This window comes from Corylus avellana, chromosome ca10 (genome assembly GCF_901000735.1).
Source record: "Corylus avellana chromosome ca10, CavTom2PMs-1.0".
Lineage (NCBI taxonomy): Eukaryota > Viridiplantae > Streptophyta > Magnoliopsida > Fagales > Betulaceae > Corylus > Corylus avellana.
This window is the reverse complement of record NC_081550.1, coordinates 6,318,231-6,334,148: the sequence shown is the minus strand read 5'-3', so window position 1 is coordinate 6,334,148 and position 15,918 is coordinate 6,318,231. Positions and strand designations below refer to the sequence as shown.

The 15,918-nt window shown below is 32.0% G+C and overlaps 1 protein-coding gene and 1 pseudogene across 1 annotated transcript; both read right to left on the bottom strand.

Moving 5' to 3' along the window:
• Position 1: 1 nt before the first annotated feature.
• On the bottom strand, positions 2 to 730 carry LOC132162807 (uncharacterized). Its single transcript, XM_059573036.1, has 4 exons — positions 611 to 730; positions 396 to 522; positions 211 to 293; positions 2 to 115 (listed from the first exon to the last, which is right to left on the bottom strand). Exons 1-4 carry the CDS (start codon positions 728 to 730, stop codon positions 2 to 4), a joined length of 444 nt encoding a protein of 147 aa, XP_059429019.1.
• A 1,878-nt stretch (positions 731 to 2,608) lies between these two features.
• Positions 2,609 to 6,814, bottom strand: LOC132164600 (GDSL esterase/lipase At5g22810-like; annotated as a pseudogene).
• Between the last annotated feature and the right edge of the window lie 9,104 nt (positions 6,815 to 15,918).

Here is a 15,918-nt window from a genome sequence, read left to right as displayed (position 1 = left end):
ATCACACAAGTTCTTCAATTAGGGGGCCGTAGAACAGTTTGTATGCCTCCATAACTTCAAGATACCACATCACCTCTGGATCCGGGATTGCTGAAAGATCAACAATCTTGTGAACCTAATATCAAATACACAATGCCCAAATATTTGCAACGGTGAAAATTCTGTTCAAAATTTTGCTCTTTCACTATTCTACAATTGTTTTCATCCAACAATGAGCAAACAACTTTGTATCTTGATCATTGGGGGCTCAACCGCACCTGCATTGTATCCTCCAATAACCATCACACACATCCCTGTAGTACAAAGAAACATAGAGAGGGTGAGAAAAACAGTCAAATTTTGCAACTATTTTTCTGAAATGCTATAATACGCTACCAGAGACAAAATTTTGGTACTGGTCTTCCAAGGGCGCAAACGAAAGTCAGGGGAGTTGAGGGAGAGCTTGACGACGCCGGTGCTATCGTCAAGAAGCAACGACGCTTCTACGTCGTCATTTTCGTCGAGGGCTGAGACTAGAACGCCCTAAGATACGTAAATTGATTCAGAATAGAGAATTGCATAGTAAATGGGGAAGGGTGTTTTGGGAAAACAAGAGAGAGAGAGAGAGAGCTTGTAACCAGGCACGTTGGAAGAGGATGCCAATGAGAGTCATGGCATTCTGCGACGCTATTTTTGTTGCGTCCTTCAACTGAGCATACAGCAGCTTCAGCCTTACTTGGCTGTAGTCCATCTCTCTCTCTCTCTCTCTCTCTTTCTCGCCTCACCCAAAGAGCCAGATTGCCAGTATATGGAACAGCACGTTTCAATTTTAGGAGGGACAAGATGGAGACTAAACGACGTCGTTCGAAAGTTGCAAAGAAACAAGCAAACTATCAAAACCGGAGTACGAATGATTGGGAGATAATGTCAAGTCTGACCCAAAACAAGAGAGCCAATTATGTTGTGTGTGTGTGTGTGTGTGTGTGTTTTTTTTTTTTCCATAAAAGAATTTTATTGAATTTTTATAAAATTATACTTTTTTTGGTTACTTTGAATTGGACACTACTCTCCTTTTAATTGTAAAATGTTATACACAACTTACTTTTAAGACACTAAAAATCAATATTTTCAAATTATTTACTGATTTTTGTTGAAAGGATCAAGGAATTAATTTTATTTTTTAGAAAAAAAACTTTTTGTCTTAATTTTGAAATGTATGTTCTTCCTCATAAGAAGCAAAGTAGAAAAATTTCAAACTAAATAAAAGTAATAGATTTATGAAAAATAAAATAAAATAAAACAAAAACAAAAACAAAAAGTTGCAATAGTCAAATTGCTTGGGATCAAATTCTTGCCCCCGGTAAGTGCAATGATCATTAAGCATAAATAAATTCAATGGTGGCTTTACTTTTAAAAAGAAAAATGAATGAGCATGAAAAAACAAAAGGCTTGTTGAGTATGTCGATATAATACTTTTGATGCCAAAGTCAATAAAAAGTTTGGGGAAAATGCAGTTTACCCCCTTGAAGTTTTAAGAGTTTTTTAATTTAACCCTAAAGTTCAAAAATTGGCAATCTACCCTCCTGAAGTTTCAAAAATTGGCAATTTAAACCTTCTGTTACTAATTTCCGTTAAATTGGACAGAAATTTTTTTAAAAAAAGTCTGAGGATAATGATGTATTTTCATAGATTTCCGTCTATTTAGACGGAAAAATTAAACTGGGGGTTTAAATTGCCAATTTTTGAAACTTTAGGCGGGTAGATTATCAATTTTTAAACTTTGAGGTTAAAATTGAAAAATCCGTAAAACTTCATAGAAGTAAACTGCATTTTCTCCAAAAAGTTTTGAGCTAAAAAAAAGACTTTGCAGCAGTAAAAAAAATTTATTTTTATATTTTCTGCTCAATGCGTAGAAAATTGCTCCTGACTGCATAGGCCAAGCACTTTGCCGAGTCGCCTCTCACACTTTGCCGAGACCTAGTTGGGACATTGCCAGAACCCGATCGAGACCCCAGTGGGAACACGATTGGGATTCTCTAGGATCCAGCCAAGCCACCATTGGAACTTTGTCGAGACCTGGTCGGGACCGAATTGAAACCTCATCGAACCCGGTCGGGACTCCACTTGGACCCGGTCAGGACTCGCAGGTCCCGACCAAGTTAATGTTGGGACTCGGTTGGAACATTATTGTAATTTAAATTTTAAAATGATTGAATGAAAAAATATATATTAAAAAAAAATTGTGATTTTCCATCCAAGCCAAACTCCGAGAAATATTTTCAAAAAAGAATAAATAATTTACAAACAGAAAATGTTTTTCTCAAATTCGATTGTGCTCCTTAGAAAATTGGTCCTGACTGCATAAGCCAAGCAGATAACACAAACTGTAAGCAAGTATTTATTTTCTTTTATTGTCAGAAGATAATGAAAAAAGAAATACAGGAATAAATTTATCATTACTTGAATAGAATTATATATAATCATTCAAATCTCCATCTTGTTCCCTCCATATTCCATTATTACAAACAAAACCACAAGAAATATAAATAAATTAACCAAATTAACCGTCAACAACATCTGGGTTGAAGAGCAAAGAAGAGTAATGTTACGGTAGATGCATGTGTATAGATTAGCTCACGAGCTGATAGCCACTTTCAAGCAAAGATTCCGCAATAAATCCGTTTGCAGCGTCTGATGGATGGAAACCGTCCCAGAAGACATAACCAGATGCATTAGCACACGTCCCCACAGAAAACGGATTGAATAGAATTGACGTTTCTAGCAAACCTGTTCCACAGCAAGCCTTCCTTGACTCACCAAACCCTGTAACCATCCAGATTTATGAAAATTAATCAATCAATATGCAATCAGCTTTGTCTCTTAATTCATCCCAAAAAATAAGGTTTAGTCTCTTAGGCTCTCTTTGTTTCGACATAAAGTATTTTCTGCTTATCAAAATGATTTTTTTTTTTTTTAAAAAAAAAAAAAAGAAAAAAATTAGATGAAAACAATTTTTGGCGTTTGGCTCGCAGGAAAAATTGGTGATGGCAGCGAGAAACGGCCAGTGACTTCTGGAAACCTCAAGTTGCAGTGGCCAGCGGCAAACTCTAGTGGGGGCTCCATGCGACTTCCGACGGGGGAGGGGAGTGAACTGCGAGAGAGAATGCATGCAAAAAACGAGGTTGAAACTAAAAAAATAGTTTATGATTTTAAAAAAATAGAATCCATTTTACGGGATTAAAAATGGTTTTCATGTCATAAAAAGGTTTTCTGTTTAACCACGCTTTTAAGTCGTACCAATCAGAGTTGTAGTAGAGGCTAACACAGCTTCGCCAGGCTAAAATGACTAGGCACTTCTTTTAGGTGTCTAGGCCAAATTGTTTAATTAGCTCTTCTTCTTCTTTTGTCATTTTTTTTTTTTCCTAATTGAATGAGGAAAATGTTACAACGGAGTGTCTTTTCTACTCTTGATCCGAAAGGAAGAGAGAGTGTGAGACCTAACAAAATGGGTGGATTTCCCAACAATAAACCTAAAGTGAAAATTACAATGCAGAAAAAACAATTAAACAAAACAAAATGAATCAAAAAATGATAAGGTCCTACCAGAAGTGGCTGCATAAAGCAGGACTAACACAAAAACAAAGGACTCAAGTAGGGGTATGACTGTTGCAATACCCTTTCACCCCATTTGAACCTCAGGGAACACAAACAGGGGCATGACTGTCGCAATACCCTTCAACTCTACCCAAATTCCTGCTAGGAAATAGTAACAACTATAATGAAGCTAAAGTGAAGGAGGCACCAATAAAAACTAATTTGGATCCAACAAAAAAAAAACAACAAAACAACTAGCAAGTAGCAGCAACAGCCGGGGCATGGAAGGCGGATATCACTGGCCTGCACGTAGGAAACACGCTTCAACGAGTAAGATCCACACGCACGCACGTGGTGGTCAGAACAAATCGAGGAGGGCGGCATTGGGAAAAGCAAAAAAGCAAATACAATAAGTGAAGAAGAGTAAAGATAAACAGCACGCCGCGTGCGTGGCACGCCGCGTGCGTGGCACGCCGCGTGCAAAAATTAAAAAATAAATAAATAAATTTTGCACGGGCGTGCCACGCACGCCGCGTGCTGTGAATCAGTTCTCAGTGAAGAAAAAGGCAAAAATGAGGAACAACGTGAGGGAGGAGGAAAGAGATCCCTCCTTCCCCAGAACAGCCTCACAAGGCGATGGAAGCGTCTCACCATGGAGGTAGAAAATCTCAAACCCTAAAAGATTGAAACGTTCTCTCTCTAAAAATGAGAGAGAGTGTGTATGGTAATTTTTTTTGGTCATTCTCACTTAGCTTATAACTACAACTTTTTTACAATTTGCCAAAATAAATTTAAGTCCCTCCAATCGCATGCTTACATCAACCCAAAAAACAAATCCACTTACCATATGCTGTAGGATTTGTGGAAATATTGTAAAGAGGTCGGTAGATATCAAAGATAATCAACTTGAGACCAAAAAGTTGATTTTGGAACCTCTGAGATGTGGCGTTAAGCCTGTTATTAAACGAAACTGCATCATTGTTTAACCATTCCAGACACTCGTTGCTACCGAAACCAAATATTGTCATGGCTGCTGGCAGGCATCCCATTGGGGGCAGTGTTGTCACTCCAACTCTCCTTGCTCCCAATGCATATAGCCTCTGTAAAAAATAAATAAATGTTAATTTGTTTATCAATGAATGCATAGGAATTTGTTTATTTTCTTATTTCTTACAAATAACATACATAAAAACCCATTTATTAGTGGTAATAGATTAACATCGAAATGTTATGATATGACATAAAGATGTAAAGATAAAAGTAGAAACTTGAGTGTTTGTTAACATTTTTTATTTGGAACAAAGAAAAAAAAAAAAAAGAGAGGAGAAAAAAGTTCTATCAAACGAAGCCAATTTTGGGTAAAATATGTCTAGCATATTGGATTACATATCTTTCTTTCTTTTCTTTGCTTTTCTTTTTTCTAATTTAAAGGATAGGATGGGTGACCTGCTTTGGCTATTCTATTTGGGTGTGACGATTATAGTACCAACTCACTAGGAACCAACGACGGGAGGGGTGTAAACAATGAGAAACCATAGAAACTGCATCAAGCCCAGTTAAGTCATAGCTTTACCCAATCCCTCCAAGAGATTAGTAAAACTCCAATTGGCTCACACTAATTAGACTAGTGTGGGGATTTCGAACATACGCCCTAGTGCGTACCCAACCAATTGGGGATTCCCATTGAATTATAATTACTATCTTATGAATTAAAAAATGGCATAAATAATCTATGTTTGAGAAGTGCTATGAGGAAGGACCTGGATGAAGTTTGTATAGGATTGCATGAGACTGTCTGAGAAGCGATCAAAAGTAAAGGCGAGTTGAAGAAGAGGATCAATGTAATAGTTCTGAAGAAAGTCACTGCTCCCAGCACTAAGATAGTAGATTGCATCAGATGTTATTGTTGAAGCATTTGATCTCCCTGCAATTTCCACCAACCTATTTTGGTACTCCCTGTAGTTCTCCAGCTGCTGACTTAATGAGATCGTATTCTACACCACCAAAATCCACAACATATATTGTAAGAATATAAATTAAATGATTAAATTTATTTATTTTTATCAGCTTAAGCTTCTGGAATAAGTAATTATTTAACATTGTATCAGAGTAAGAGTAAAGGCTCCGACTTCGAATTCATGTTTCTATTTCAACTAAATATTTTATGTGTTGGGCGTTTCACCTATTTTTTTCAACTTAAACTTTTGAAAAAAAAAATGATAATTTAATGTATATGAATGAGAGAGATTTTTCTTTTTCTTGTTAATGTATTTACATATAGTTCGGCTGTAGCATCAAAATAACCAGAAGCAGCTGAAGCAAAGTTTGCACCGGTCAAGAGATTATTTCCGTTGGCTTCTCTGCTAAGATAAGCTTGTGGATAAGCGATTTGTAGGCATTCAGCTGTAATTTAAAAAAAAAAAAAAAAAAAAAAAACACAAGTGAGAACATCATTAAAGAATCAGTAGAAAGCATTATTATTAATAGAGAAACTTCTATTAGTTGAGAAACTTTAACCCCAAAGGGTTGGTTCATCTAGGGACGGAACTAGAATTTCTTATTTTTAGGGGCCAATGAAGGATTAGGCTTAATTTTTAAACAAAAATTACACATATTTAACTTAATAAAAAAAAATTAAAAGAATATTTGAAAATCAGTGAGTGCCTCGTACTGCCTCCCTTAGTCTTAATGTGGTTTGGTCTCTGATTGGATTGAGTGGTAAGTTACTTGGTCATGGTACTTCATGAAGCATTAGGTCTAATTAGCTTTAACCCCTTTGATCAATAATTTCTTAGGCAACACCTATGAGTGAGAGCCTGAGCTTTACCCAATCTATATGGAGGGGCTTTTTGCACTAGTGTCCCGAGAAACTAGTCAAGGCAAAACCCTGGATACCATGATATAAACAAAATAGTAATAAATAAATAAATAAATAATAAAAATAAAAAAGAGGGAAACTTTGAATTGAGGAGTTTGAGAAAGATGAACCAGCGAAGTCACAAGCAAGCTTTCCATTGCAGAACCTCCCGGTTGGTTGTTTAGTCGGAAAGTCTCGACCATATGGAGGGAAATTTGATTTGATGAGAGTGAATAAGTTATTATTGTTACCCACATCAAACACGAAGTCCCCGAAGAAGTACATTGCAGGCCCATACTACCCATCACCATACTGCTCATCCGCCACAAAGAGGCCAAGAAACACTAGAAGAAAGGAAGCCACGAAAAAACTTGAAATCCCCATTATAATTAAGGATTTGTTAGGGAAGTGGGAATTTAAGGAGGGCTGTAATAACTGGTTGTAGTGTACTTGCTAGGGAGGTGGGAATTTAAGGAAGGCTGTAATAACTGGTTGGCAACCAACCTTTAAACCTTTGATCTTGGGTTCCTCAAACACACACTAATCACCAAGCAAACAAAGATAGTCGGTTGAGAAGTCATTGCATGTTCCAAGAACCATGACAAATTTTCTAGAAAATGCTGTTGGACAACTTATATTTTACAGGATTAATTGAAATTAGGTTTGATAACTATTTATCTCAATTCTCTTATAAATAAGAGTCTATTGTATTGTAAAATTATCAATTAAATAAGAGTATAATGTAGCTTTTAAAAATAGATGGAATTATGTAAAATCTTTATGTTTATTTTATTTTATTCTGCTATTGTTTTATATATTCATTTGATTATGTTTTCTTCCAAATCGTTCATGTGTCCACATTACAAAATGATTGCAATCCTTTGTTTGAGAGAGTTCAGGAAAAAAAAAAAATCAAACAAAAAAACAAAAACGATTAATTGTTTAGAAAATTGGTTGGACATGCACCAACCTTTAAACCTTTGATCATGGGTTCCTCAAACACACACTAATCACCAAGCAAACAAAGATGGTCGGTTGAGAAGTCACTGCATGTTCCAAAAAACATGACAAATTTTCTAGAAAATGCTGTTGGACAACTTATATTTTACAGGATTAATTGAAATTGGGATTGATAACTATTTATCCCAATTCTCTTATAAATAGAAGTCTATTGTATTGTAAAATTATCAATTAAATAAGAGTATAATGTAGCTTTTAAAATTTTATTATGTTATAGACGGAATTATGTAAAATCTTTATGTTTAGTTTATTTTATTCTGCTATTGTTTTATATATTCATTTGATTATGTTTTCTTCTAAATCGTTCATGTGTCCACATTACAAAATGATTGAAATCCTTTGTTTGAGAGAGTATAGGAAAGAAATGAAAAACCAAAAAAAAAAAACAAAAACGGTAAATTGTTTAGAAAACTGGTTGGACATGCACCAACCTTTAAACCTTTGACTTGGGTTCCTCAAACACACACTAATCACCAAGAAAATAAAGATGGTCGGTTGAGAAGTCACTGCATGTTCCAAGAACCATGACAAATTTTCTAGAAAATGTTGTTGGACAACTTATATTTTACAGGATTAATTGGAATTAGGTTTGATAACTATTTATCTCAATTCTCTTATAAATAAGAGTCTATTGTATTGTAAAATTATCAATTAAATAAGAGTATAATGTAACTTTTAAAATTTTATCATGTTAGAGGCGGAATTATGTAAAATCTTTATGTTTATTTTATTTTATTCTACTATTGTTTTATATATTCATTTGATTATGTTTTCTTTCAAATTGTTCATGTGTCCACATTACAAAATGATTGCAATCCTTTGTTTGAGAGAGTTCAGGAAAGTAATGAAAAAAAAAATGGTTAATTGTTTAAAAAATTCCAATTAACTTCGACCCTCTTCTGTCCTTTTTGTATTGTGGACAGATGGTTGACGAACCCAACAAACAAATATGGTCAGTTGAGAAGTCGTCACTGCATGTTCCAAGAACCATGACCAATTTTCTAGAGAATGTTGCTGAGGATAAGGATATGAATCATTTAGAATAGATGTTGATTTTGTATTCCCTAAATCAAGGGATTTAGATATATTTGTTAATCATGATTTAAGGAATATCTTTGTATTTGAAATATTTCAAATCACTTGTAAAGCTCTATAAATAGAGTTGTGTATTCAGATCATATAATGTAGGAAATATGTAGCTTATTGATACTTTAGTGTGTGGATGTAGGTTATATGCCGAACCACTTTGATCTTTGTGTCTTTCTCTATTTTCTTCCTTTCATATTATTCCACATTTTATACTAATCACATTTTAAGATCTTATATGGTATTAGTTAAGATCTTATATGGTATCAGAGTTAACAGGCTAACACCAATTGTTAGATCCTTGATTGCAATTTTATTTGTTTGTTTCCTTCATTTTTCTCATCTAATCGTTTTCTCTCTGATTTAACATGTATCAGAGAAGAAAACGATCTATGAGGTCCATTGCTTGCCTACAAAAAAAAAAAAAAAAAAAAAAAAAAAAGTTTTTTGGTTCATGGAGAAGAGATAAAAATGACATCTCATACAAACTGCAAGCGAAAAAGAAAGAAAGAAAAAAATTAGAGGAAGAAGCTTCTCTTCGTTAAAGGCGGGATAGGCAAAAAAAAAAACAGAAAAAAAGCCCATTATGGCCCATTTCAAGCCCATAGTTGGCTCATTCTGGCCACAATAGCCGATGTCAAAATTCCAACCAAAAATTGCAGATGTCAAAATTCTAGCCAAAAGTTGTGATGTCAAAATTCCAGTCAAAGTAACCGATGCCAGTCAAAAAGTTGCCGATGTTCAAATCCCGGCCACAGTCGCCGAAGTTCAAGTTCAAGAGCAGCCAATATTTCAAATCAGGCGCCATCAACTCCAGCCACTTGATATGTTCAAGATCAACGATCGCTAATGGACCATTCATCTTGCGGGGGCATGTTAAGGATATGAATCATTTAGAATAGATGTTGATTTTGTATTCCCTAAATCAAGGGATTTAGATAATATTTGTTAATCATGATTTAAGGAATATCTTTGTATTTAAAATATTTCAAATCACATGTAAAGCTCTATAAATAGAGCTATGTATTCAGATTATATAATGTAGGAAATATGTAGCTTATTGATGCTTTAGTGTGTGGATATAGGTTATATGCCGAACCACTTTAATCTTTGTATCTTTCTCTATTTTCTTCCTTTCATATTATTCAGCATTTTATACTTATCACATTTTAAGATCTTATATGGTATTAGTTAAGATCTTATAGCTGGACAACTTATATTTTATAGGATTGATTGAAATTCGGTTTGATAACTAGTTATCTCAATTCTCTTATAAATATGAGTCTTTTGTATTGTAAAATTATCAATTAAATAAGAGTATAATGTAGCTTTTAAAATTTTATTATGTTATAGACGAAATTATGTAAAATCTTTATGTTTAGTTTATTTTATTCTGCTATTGTTTTATATATTCATTTGATTATGTTTTCTTCCAAATCGTTCATGTGTCCACATTACAAAATGATTGAAATCCTTTGTTTGAGAGAGTATAGGAAAGAAATGAAAAACAAAAAAAAAAAACAAAAACGGTTAATTGTTTAGAAAACTGGTTGGACATGCACCAACCTTTAAACCTTTGATCTTGGGTTCCTCAAACACACACTAATCACCAAGAAAATAAAGATGGTCGGTTGAGAAGTCGCTGCATGTTCCAAGAACCATGACAAATTTTCTAGAAAATGTTGTTGGACAACTTATATTTTACAGGATTAATTGAAATTAGGTTTGATAACTATTTATCTCAATTCTCTTATAAATAAGAGTCTATTGTATTGTAAAATTATCAATTAAATAAGAGTATAATGTAACTTTTAAAATTTTATCATGTTAGAGGCGGAATTATGTAAAATCTTTATGTTTATTTGTTGGAAATAATTTTGGATGATGTACAAATTCTCGTTGATATAAAATCATTACAATCTAAAAATTAACAATAAAATAAAAAAAATATAAGAGATGAAAAGTAGAGTATGGAAAGATCTCATAATGTGCTATAGAATCACGCAAAAGCGTTGTCCTTAAAGGTTGATTTGTGCCTCCCGGAGTGTATAACTCGGTGCGATCGGATCCTTTGACACGCAACCTCCCAGAATTAGACTATAGCGTCTATCTTCGTTAAGGACACACTTCCAAGTAACGAAGAGTAATAGAACAACCCATTTGACAAAGTGAATGAAGAACTTCAAGTATTATTTTGTGGAAAAGCTAATAATATAGTATATGGATTTATGCCTCCAAAGCCAATGTTTTTTCAATCCTCTGTTTTTTTTTTAAAAGAAAAGAATTGATCCTATATATATATATATATATATATATATATTTCCCAAAGGTGTAATCCTTTCTTATACAAACGTAGTAAGTCATTTTCTTTAAAAGCTCATTATATGTGGCTCATGTATTAAAGTCAAATGGTCAGCACTTGACCATGCATTAAGGACAAACGGTCTTTAACATAACAAAATAAATTAACCAACGGTAAAAAGAAATCAATGATTATAAAAGTTTAAACGGTCATAAACCATAAAGATAGATGATAAAATATGTTTGATAATTAACTGTAAAGATGATAAAATCTCATAAAAATATTTTAATGTCAAACGGTAAAATATTTAGAATAACTGAAAATACTATTAAGACCAATAGCAAAATAATAAATTGTTTGTAACATACACAACATTATTTTATTTTATTCTACTATTGTTTTATATATTCATTTGATTATGTTTTCTTTCAAATTGTTCATGTGTCCACATTACAAAATGATTGCAATCCTTTGTTTGAAAGAGTTCAGGAAAGTAATGAAAAAGAAAAAAACGGTTAATTGTTTAAAAAATTCCAATTAACTTCAGCCTCTTCTGTCCTTTTTGTATTGTGGATAGATGGTTGACGAACCCAGCAAACAAAGATGGTCGGTTGAGAAGTCGTCACTGCATGTTCCAAGAACCATGACCAATTTTCTAAAGAATGTTGCTGGTGTTAAGGATATGAATCATTTAGAATAGATGTTGATTTTGTATTCCCTAAATCAAGGGATTTAGATAATATTTATTAATCATGATTTAAGAAATATCTTTGTATTTGAAATATTTCAAATCACATGTAAAGCTCTATAAATAGAGCTGTGTATTTAGATCATATAATAAAGGAAATATGTAGCTTATTGATGCTTTAGTGTGTGGATGTAGGTTATATGCCGAACCACTTTGATCTTTGTGTCTTTCTCTATTTTCTTCCTTTCATATTATTCCGCATTTTATACTTATCACATTTTAAGATCTTATATGGTATTAGTTAAGATCTTATAGCTGGACAACTTATATTTTATAGGATTAATTGAAATTAGATTTGATAACTAGTTATCTCAATTCTCTTATAAATATGAGTCTTTTGTATTGTAAAATTATCAATTAAATAAGAGTATAATGTAGCTTTTAAAATTTTATTATGTTATAGACGAAATTATGTAAAATCTTTATGTTTAGTTTATTTTATTCTGCTATTGTTTTATATATTCATTTGATTATGTTTTCTTCCAAATCGTTCATGTGTCCACATTACAAAATGATTGAAATCCTTTGTTTGAGAGAGTATAGGAAAGAAATGAAAAACAAAAAAAAAAAACAAAAACGGTTAATTGTTTAGAAAACTGGTTGGACATGCACCAACCTTTAAACCTTTGATCTTGGGTTCCTCAAACACACACTAATCACCAAGAAAATAAAGATGGTCGGTTGAGAAGTCGCTGCATGTTCCAAGAACCATGACAAATTTTCTAGAAAATGTTGTTGGACAACTTATATTTTACAGGATTAATTGAAATTAGGTTTGATAACTATTTATCTCAATTCTCTTATAAATAAGAGTCTATTGTATTGTAAAATTATCAATTAAATAAGAGTATAATGTAACTTTTAAAATTTTATCATGTTAGAGGCGGAATTATGTAAAATCTTTATGTTTATTTGTTGGAAATAATTTGGATGGTGCACAAATTCTCATTGATATAAAATAATTACAATCTAAAATTAACAATAAAATAAATAAAATAAAATAAATAAAAAGTAGAGTATAGAACGATCTCACAATATGTTATAGAATCACGCAAGTGCGTTGTCCTTAAAGGTTGATTTGTGCCTCCCGAAGTGTATAACTCGGTGCAATCGAATCCTTTGATATGCAACCTTCCAGGATTAGACTATAGCATCTATCTTCGTTCAAGACGCACTTCCAAATAACGAAAAGTAATAGAACAACCCATTTGACAAAGTGAATGAAGAACTTCAAGTATTATTTTGTGGAAAAGCTAATAATATAGTATATGGATTTATGCTCCAAAACCAATGTTTTTTCAATCCTCTGTTTTCTATTTTAAAGAAAAGAATTGATCGTATATATATATTTCTCAAAGCTGGAATCCTTTCTTATACAAATATGGTAGGCCATTTTCTTTAAAAGCTCATTATATGTGGCTCATGTATTAAAGTCAAATGGTCAACACTTGACCATGCATTAAGGACAAATGGTCTTTAACATAATGAAATAAATTATCCAACGGTAAAAAGAAATCAATGATTATAAAAGTTTAAACGGTCATAAACCATAAAGATAGATGATAAAATATGTTTGGTCATTAACTGTAAAGATGATAAAATCTCATAAAAATATTTTAGTGTCAAACGGTAAAATATTTAGAATAACTGAAAAATACTATTAAAACCAATAGCAAAATAATAAATTGTTTGTAACATACACAACATTATTTTATTTTATTCTACTATTGTTTTATATATTCATTTGATTATGTTTTCTTTCAAATTGTTCATGTGTCCACATTACAAAATGATTGCAATCCTTTGTTTGAGAGAGTTCAGGAAAGTAATGAAAAAGAAAAAAACGGTTAATTGTTTAAAAAATTCCAATTAACTTCAGCCTCTTCTGTCCTTTTTGTATTGTGGATAGATGGTTGACGAACCCAGCAAACAAAGATGGTCGGTTGAGAAGTCGTCACTGCATGTTCCAAGAACCATGACCAATTTTCTAAAGAATGTTGCTGGTGTTAAGGATATGAATCATTTAGAATAGATGTTGATTTTGTATTCCCTAAATCAAGGGATTTAGATAATATTTATTAATCATGATTTAAGAAATATCTTTGTATTTGAAATATTTCAAATCACATATAAAGCTCTATAAATAGAGCTGTGTATTTAGATCATATAATAAAGGAAATATGTAGCTTATTGATGCTTTAGTGTGTGGATGTAGGTTATATGCCGAACCACTTTGATCTTTGTGTCTTTCTCTATTTTCTTCCTTTCATATTATTCCGCATTTTATACTTATCACATTTTAAGATCTTATATGGTATTAGTTAAGATCTTATAGCTGGACAACTTATATTTTATAGGATTGATTGAAATTAGGTTTGATAACTAGTTATCTCAATTCTCTTATAAATATGAGTCTTTTGTATTGTAAAATTATCAATTAAATAAGAGTATAATGTAGCTTTTAAAATTTTATTATGTTATAGACGAAATTATGTAAAATCTTTATGTTTAGTTTATTTTATTCTGCTATTGTTTTATATATTCATTTGATTATGTTTTCTTCCAAATCGTTCATGTGTCCACATTACAAAATGATTGAAATCCTTTGTTTGAGAGAGTATAGGAAAGAAATGAAAAACAAAAAAAAAAAACAAAAACGGTTAATTGTTTAGAAAACTGGTTGGACATGCACCAACCTTTAAACCTTTGATCTTGGGTTCCTCAAACACACACTAATCACCAAGAAAATAAAGATGGTCGGTTGAGAAGTCGCTGCATGTTCCAAGAACCATGACAAATTTTCTAGAAAATGTTGTTGGACAACTTATATTTTACAGGATTAATTGAAATTAGGTTTGATAACTATTTATCTCAATTCTCTTATAAATAAGAGTCTATTGTATTGTAAAATTATCAATTAAATAAGAGTATAATGTAACTTTTAAAATTTTATCATGTTAGAGGCGGAATTATGTAAAATCTTTATGTTTATTTGTTGGAAATAATTTTGGATGATGTACAAATTCTCGTTGATATAAAATCATTACAATCTAAAAATTAACAATAAAATAAAAAAAATACAAGAGATGAAAAGTAAAGTATGGAAAGATCTCATAATGTGCTATAGAATCACGCAAAAGCATTGTCCTTAAAGGTTGATTCGTGCCTCCCGAAGTGTATAACTCGGTGCGATCGGATCCTTTGACACGCAACCTCCCAGGATTAGACTATAGCGTCTATCTTCGTTAAGGACACACTTCCAAGTAACGAAGAGTAATAGAACAACCCATTTGACAAAGTGAATGAAGAACTTCAAGTATTATTTTGTGGAAAAGCTAATAATATAGTATATGGATTTATGCCTCCAAAGCCAATGTTTTTTCAATCCTCTGTTTTTTTTTTAAAGAAAAGAATTGATCCTATATATATATATATTTCCCAAAGCTGTAATCCTTTCTTATACAAACGTAGTAAGTCATTTTCTTTAAAAGCTCATTATATGTGGCTCATGTATTAAAGTCAAATGGTCAGCACTTGACCATGCATTAAGGACAAACGGTCTTTAACATAACGAAATAAATTAACCAACGGTAAAAAGAAATCAATGATTATAAAAGTTTAAACGGTCATAAACCATAAAGATAGATGATAAAATACGTTTGATCATTAACTGTAAAGATGATAAAATCTCATAAAAATATTTTAATGTCAAACGGTAAAATATTTAGAATAACCGAAAATACTATTAAGACCAATAGCAAAATAATAAATTGTTTGTAACATACACAACATTATTTTATTTTATTCTACTATTGTTTTATATATTCATTTGATTATGTTTTCTTTCAAATTGTTCATGTGTCCACATTACAAAATGATTGCAATCCTTTGTTTGAGAAGAGTTCAGGAAAGTAATGAAAAAGAAAAAAACGGTTAATTGTTTAAAAAATTCCAATTAACTTCAGCCTCTTCTGTCCTTTTTGTATTGTGGATAGATGGTTGACGAACCCAGCAAACAAAGATGGTCGGTTGAGAAGTCGTCACTGCATGTTCCAAGAACCATGACCAATTTTCTAAAGAATGTTGCTGGTGTTAAGGATATGAATCATTTAGAATAGATGTTGATTTTGTATTCCCTAAATCAAGGGATTTAGATAATATTTATTAATCATGATTTAAGAAATATCTTTGTATTTGAAATATTTCAAATCACATATAAAGCTCTATAAATAGAGCTGTGTATTTAGATCATATAATAAAGGAAATATGTAGCTTATTGATGCTTTAGTGTGTGGATGTAGGTTATATGCCGAACCACTTTGATCTTTGTGT

Excerpts from the sequence above, each read along its gene's own strand:
- LOC132162807 (XM_059573036.1), bottom strand. The coding sequence starts at position 730 with ATGGACTACAGCCAAGTAAGGCTGAAGCTGCTGTATGCTCAGTTGAAG. Across the intron at positions 523-610 it reads TCCAACGTGCCTGGTTACAA|GGCGTTCTAGTCTCAGCCCT; the intron begins GCTCTCTCTCTC and ends TACGTATCTTAG. Across the intron at positions 294-395 it reads TTTGCGCCCTTGGAAGACCA|GGATGTGTGTGATGGTTATT; the intron begins GTACCAAAATTT and ends TTTGTACTACAG.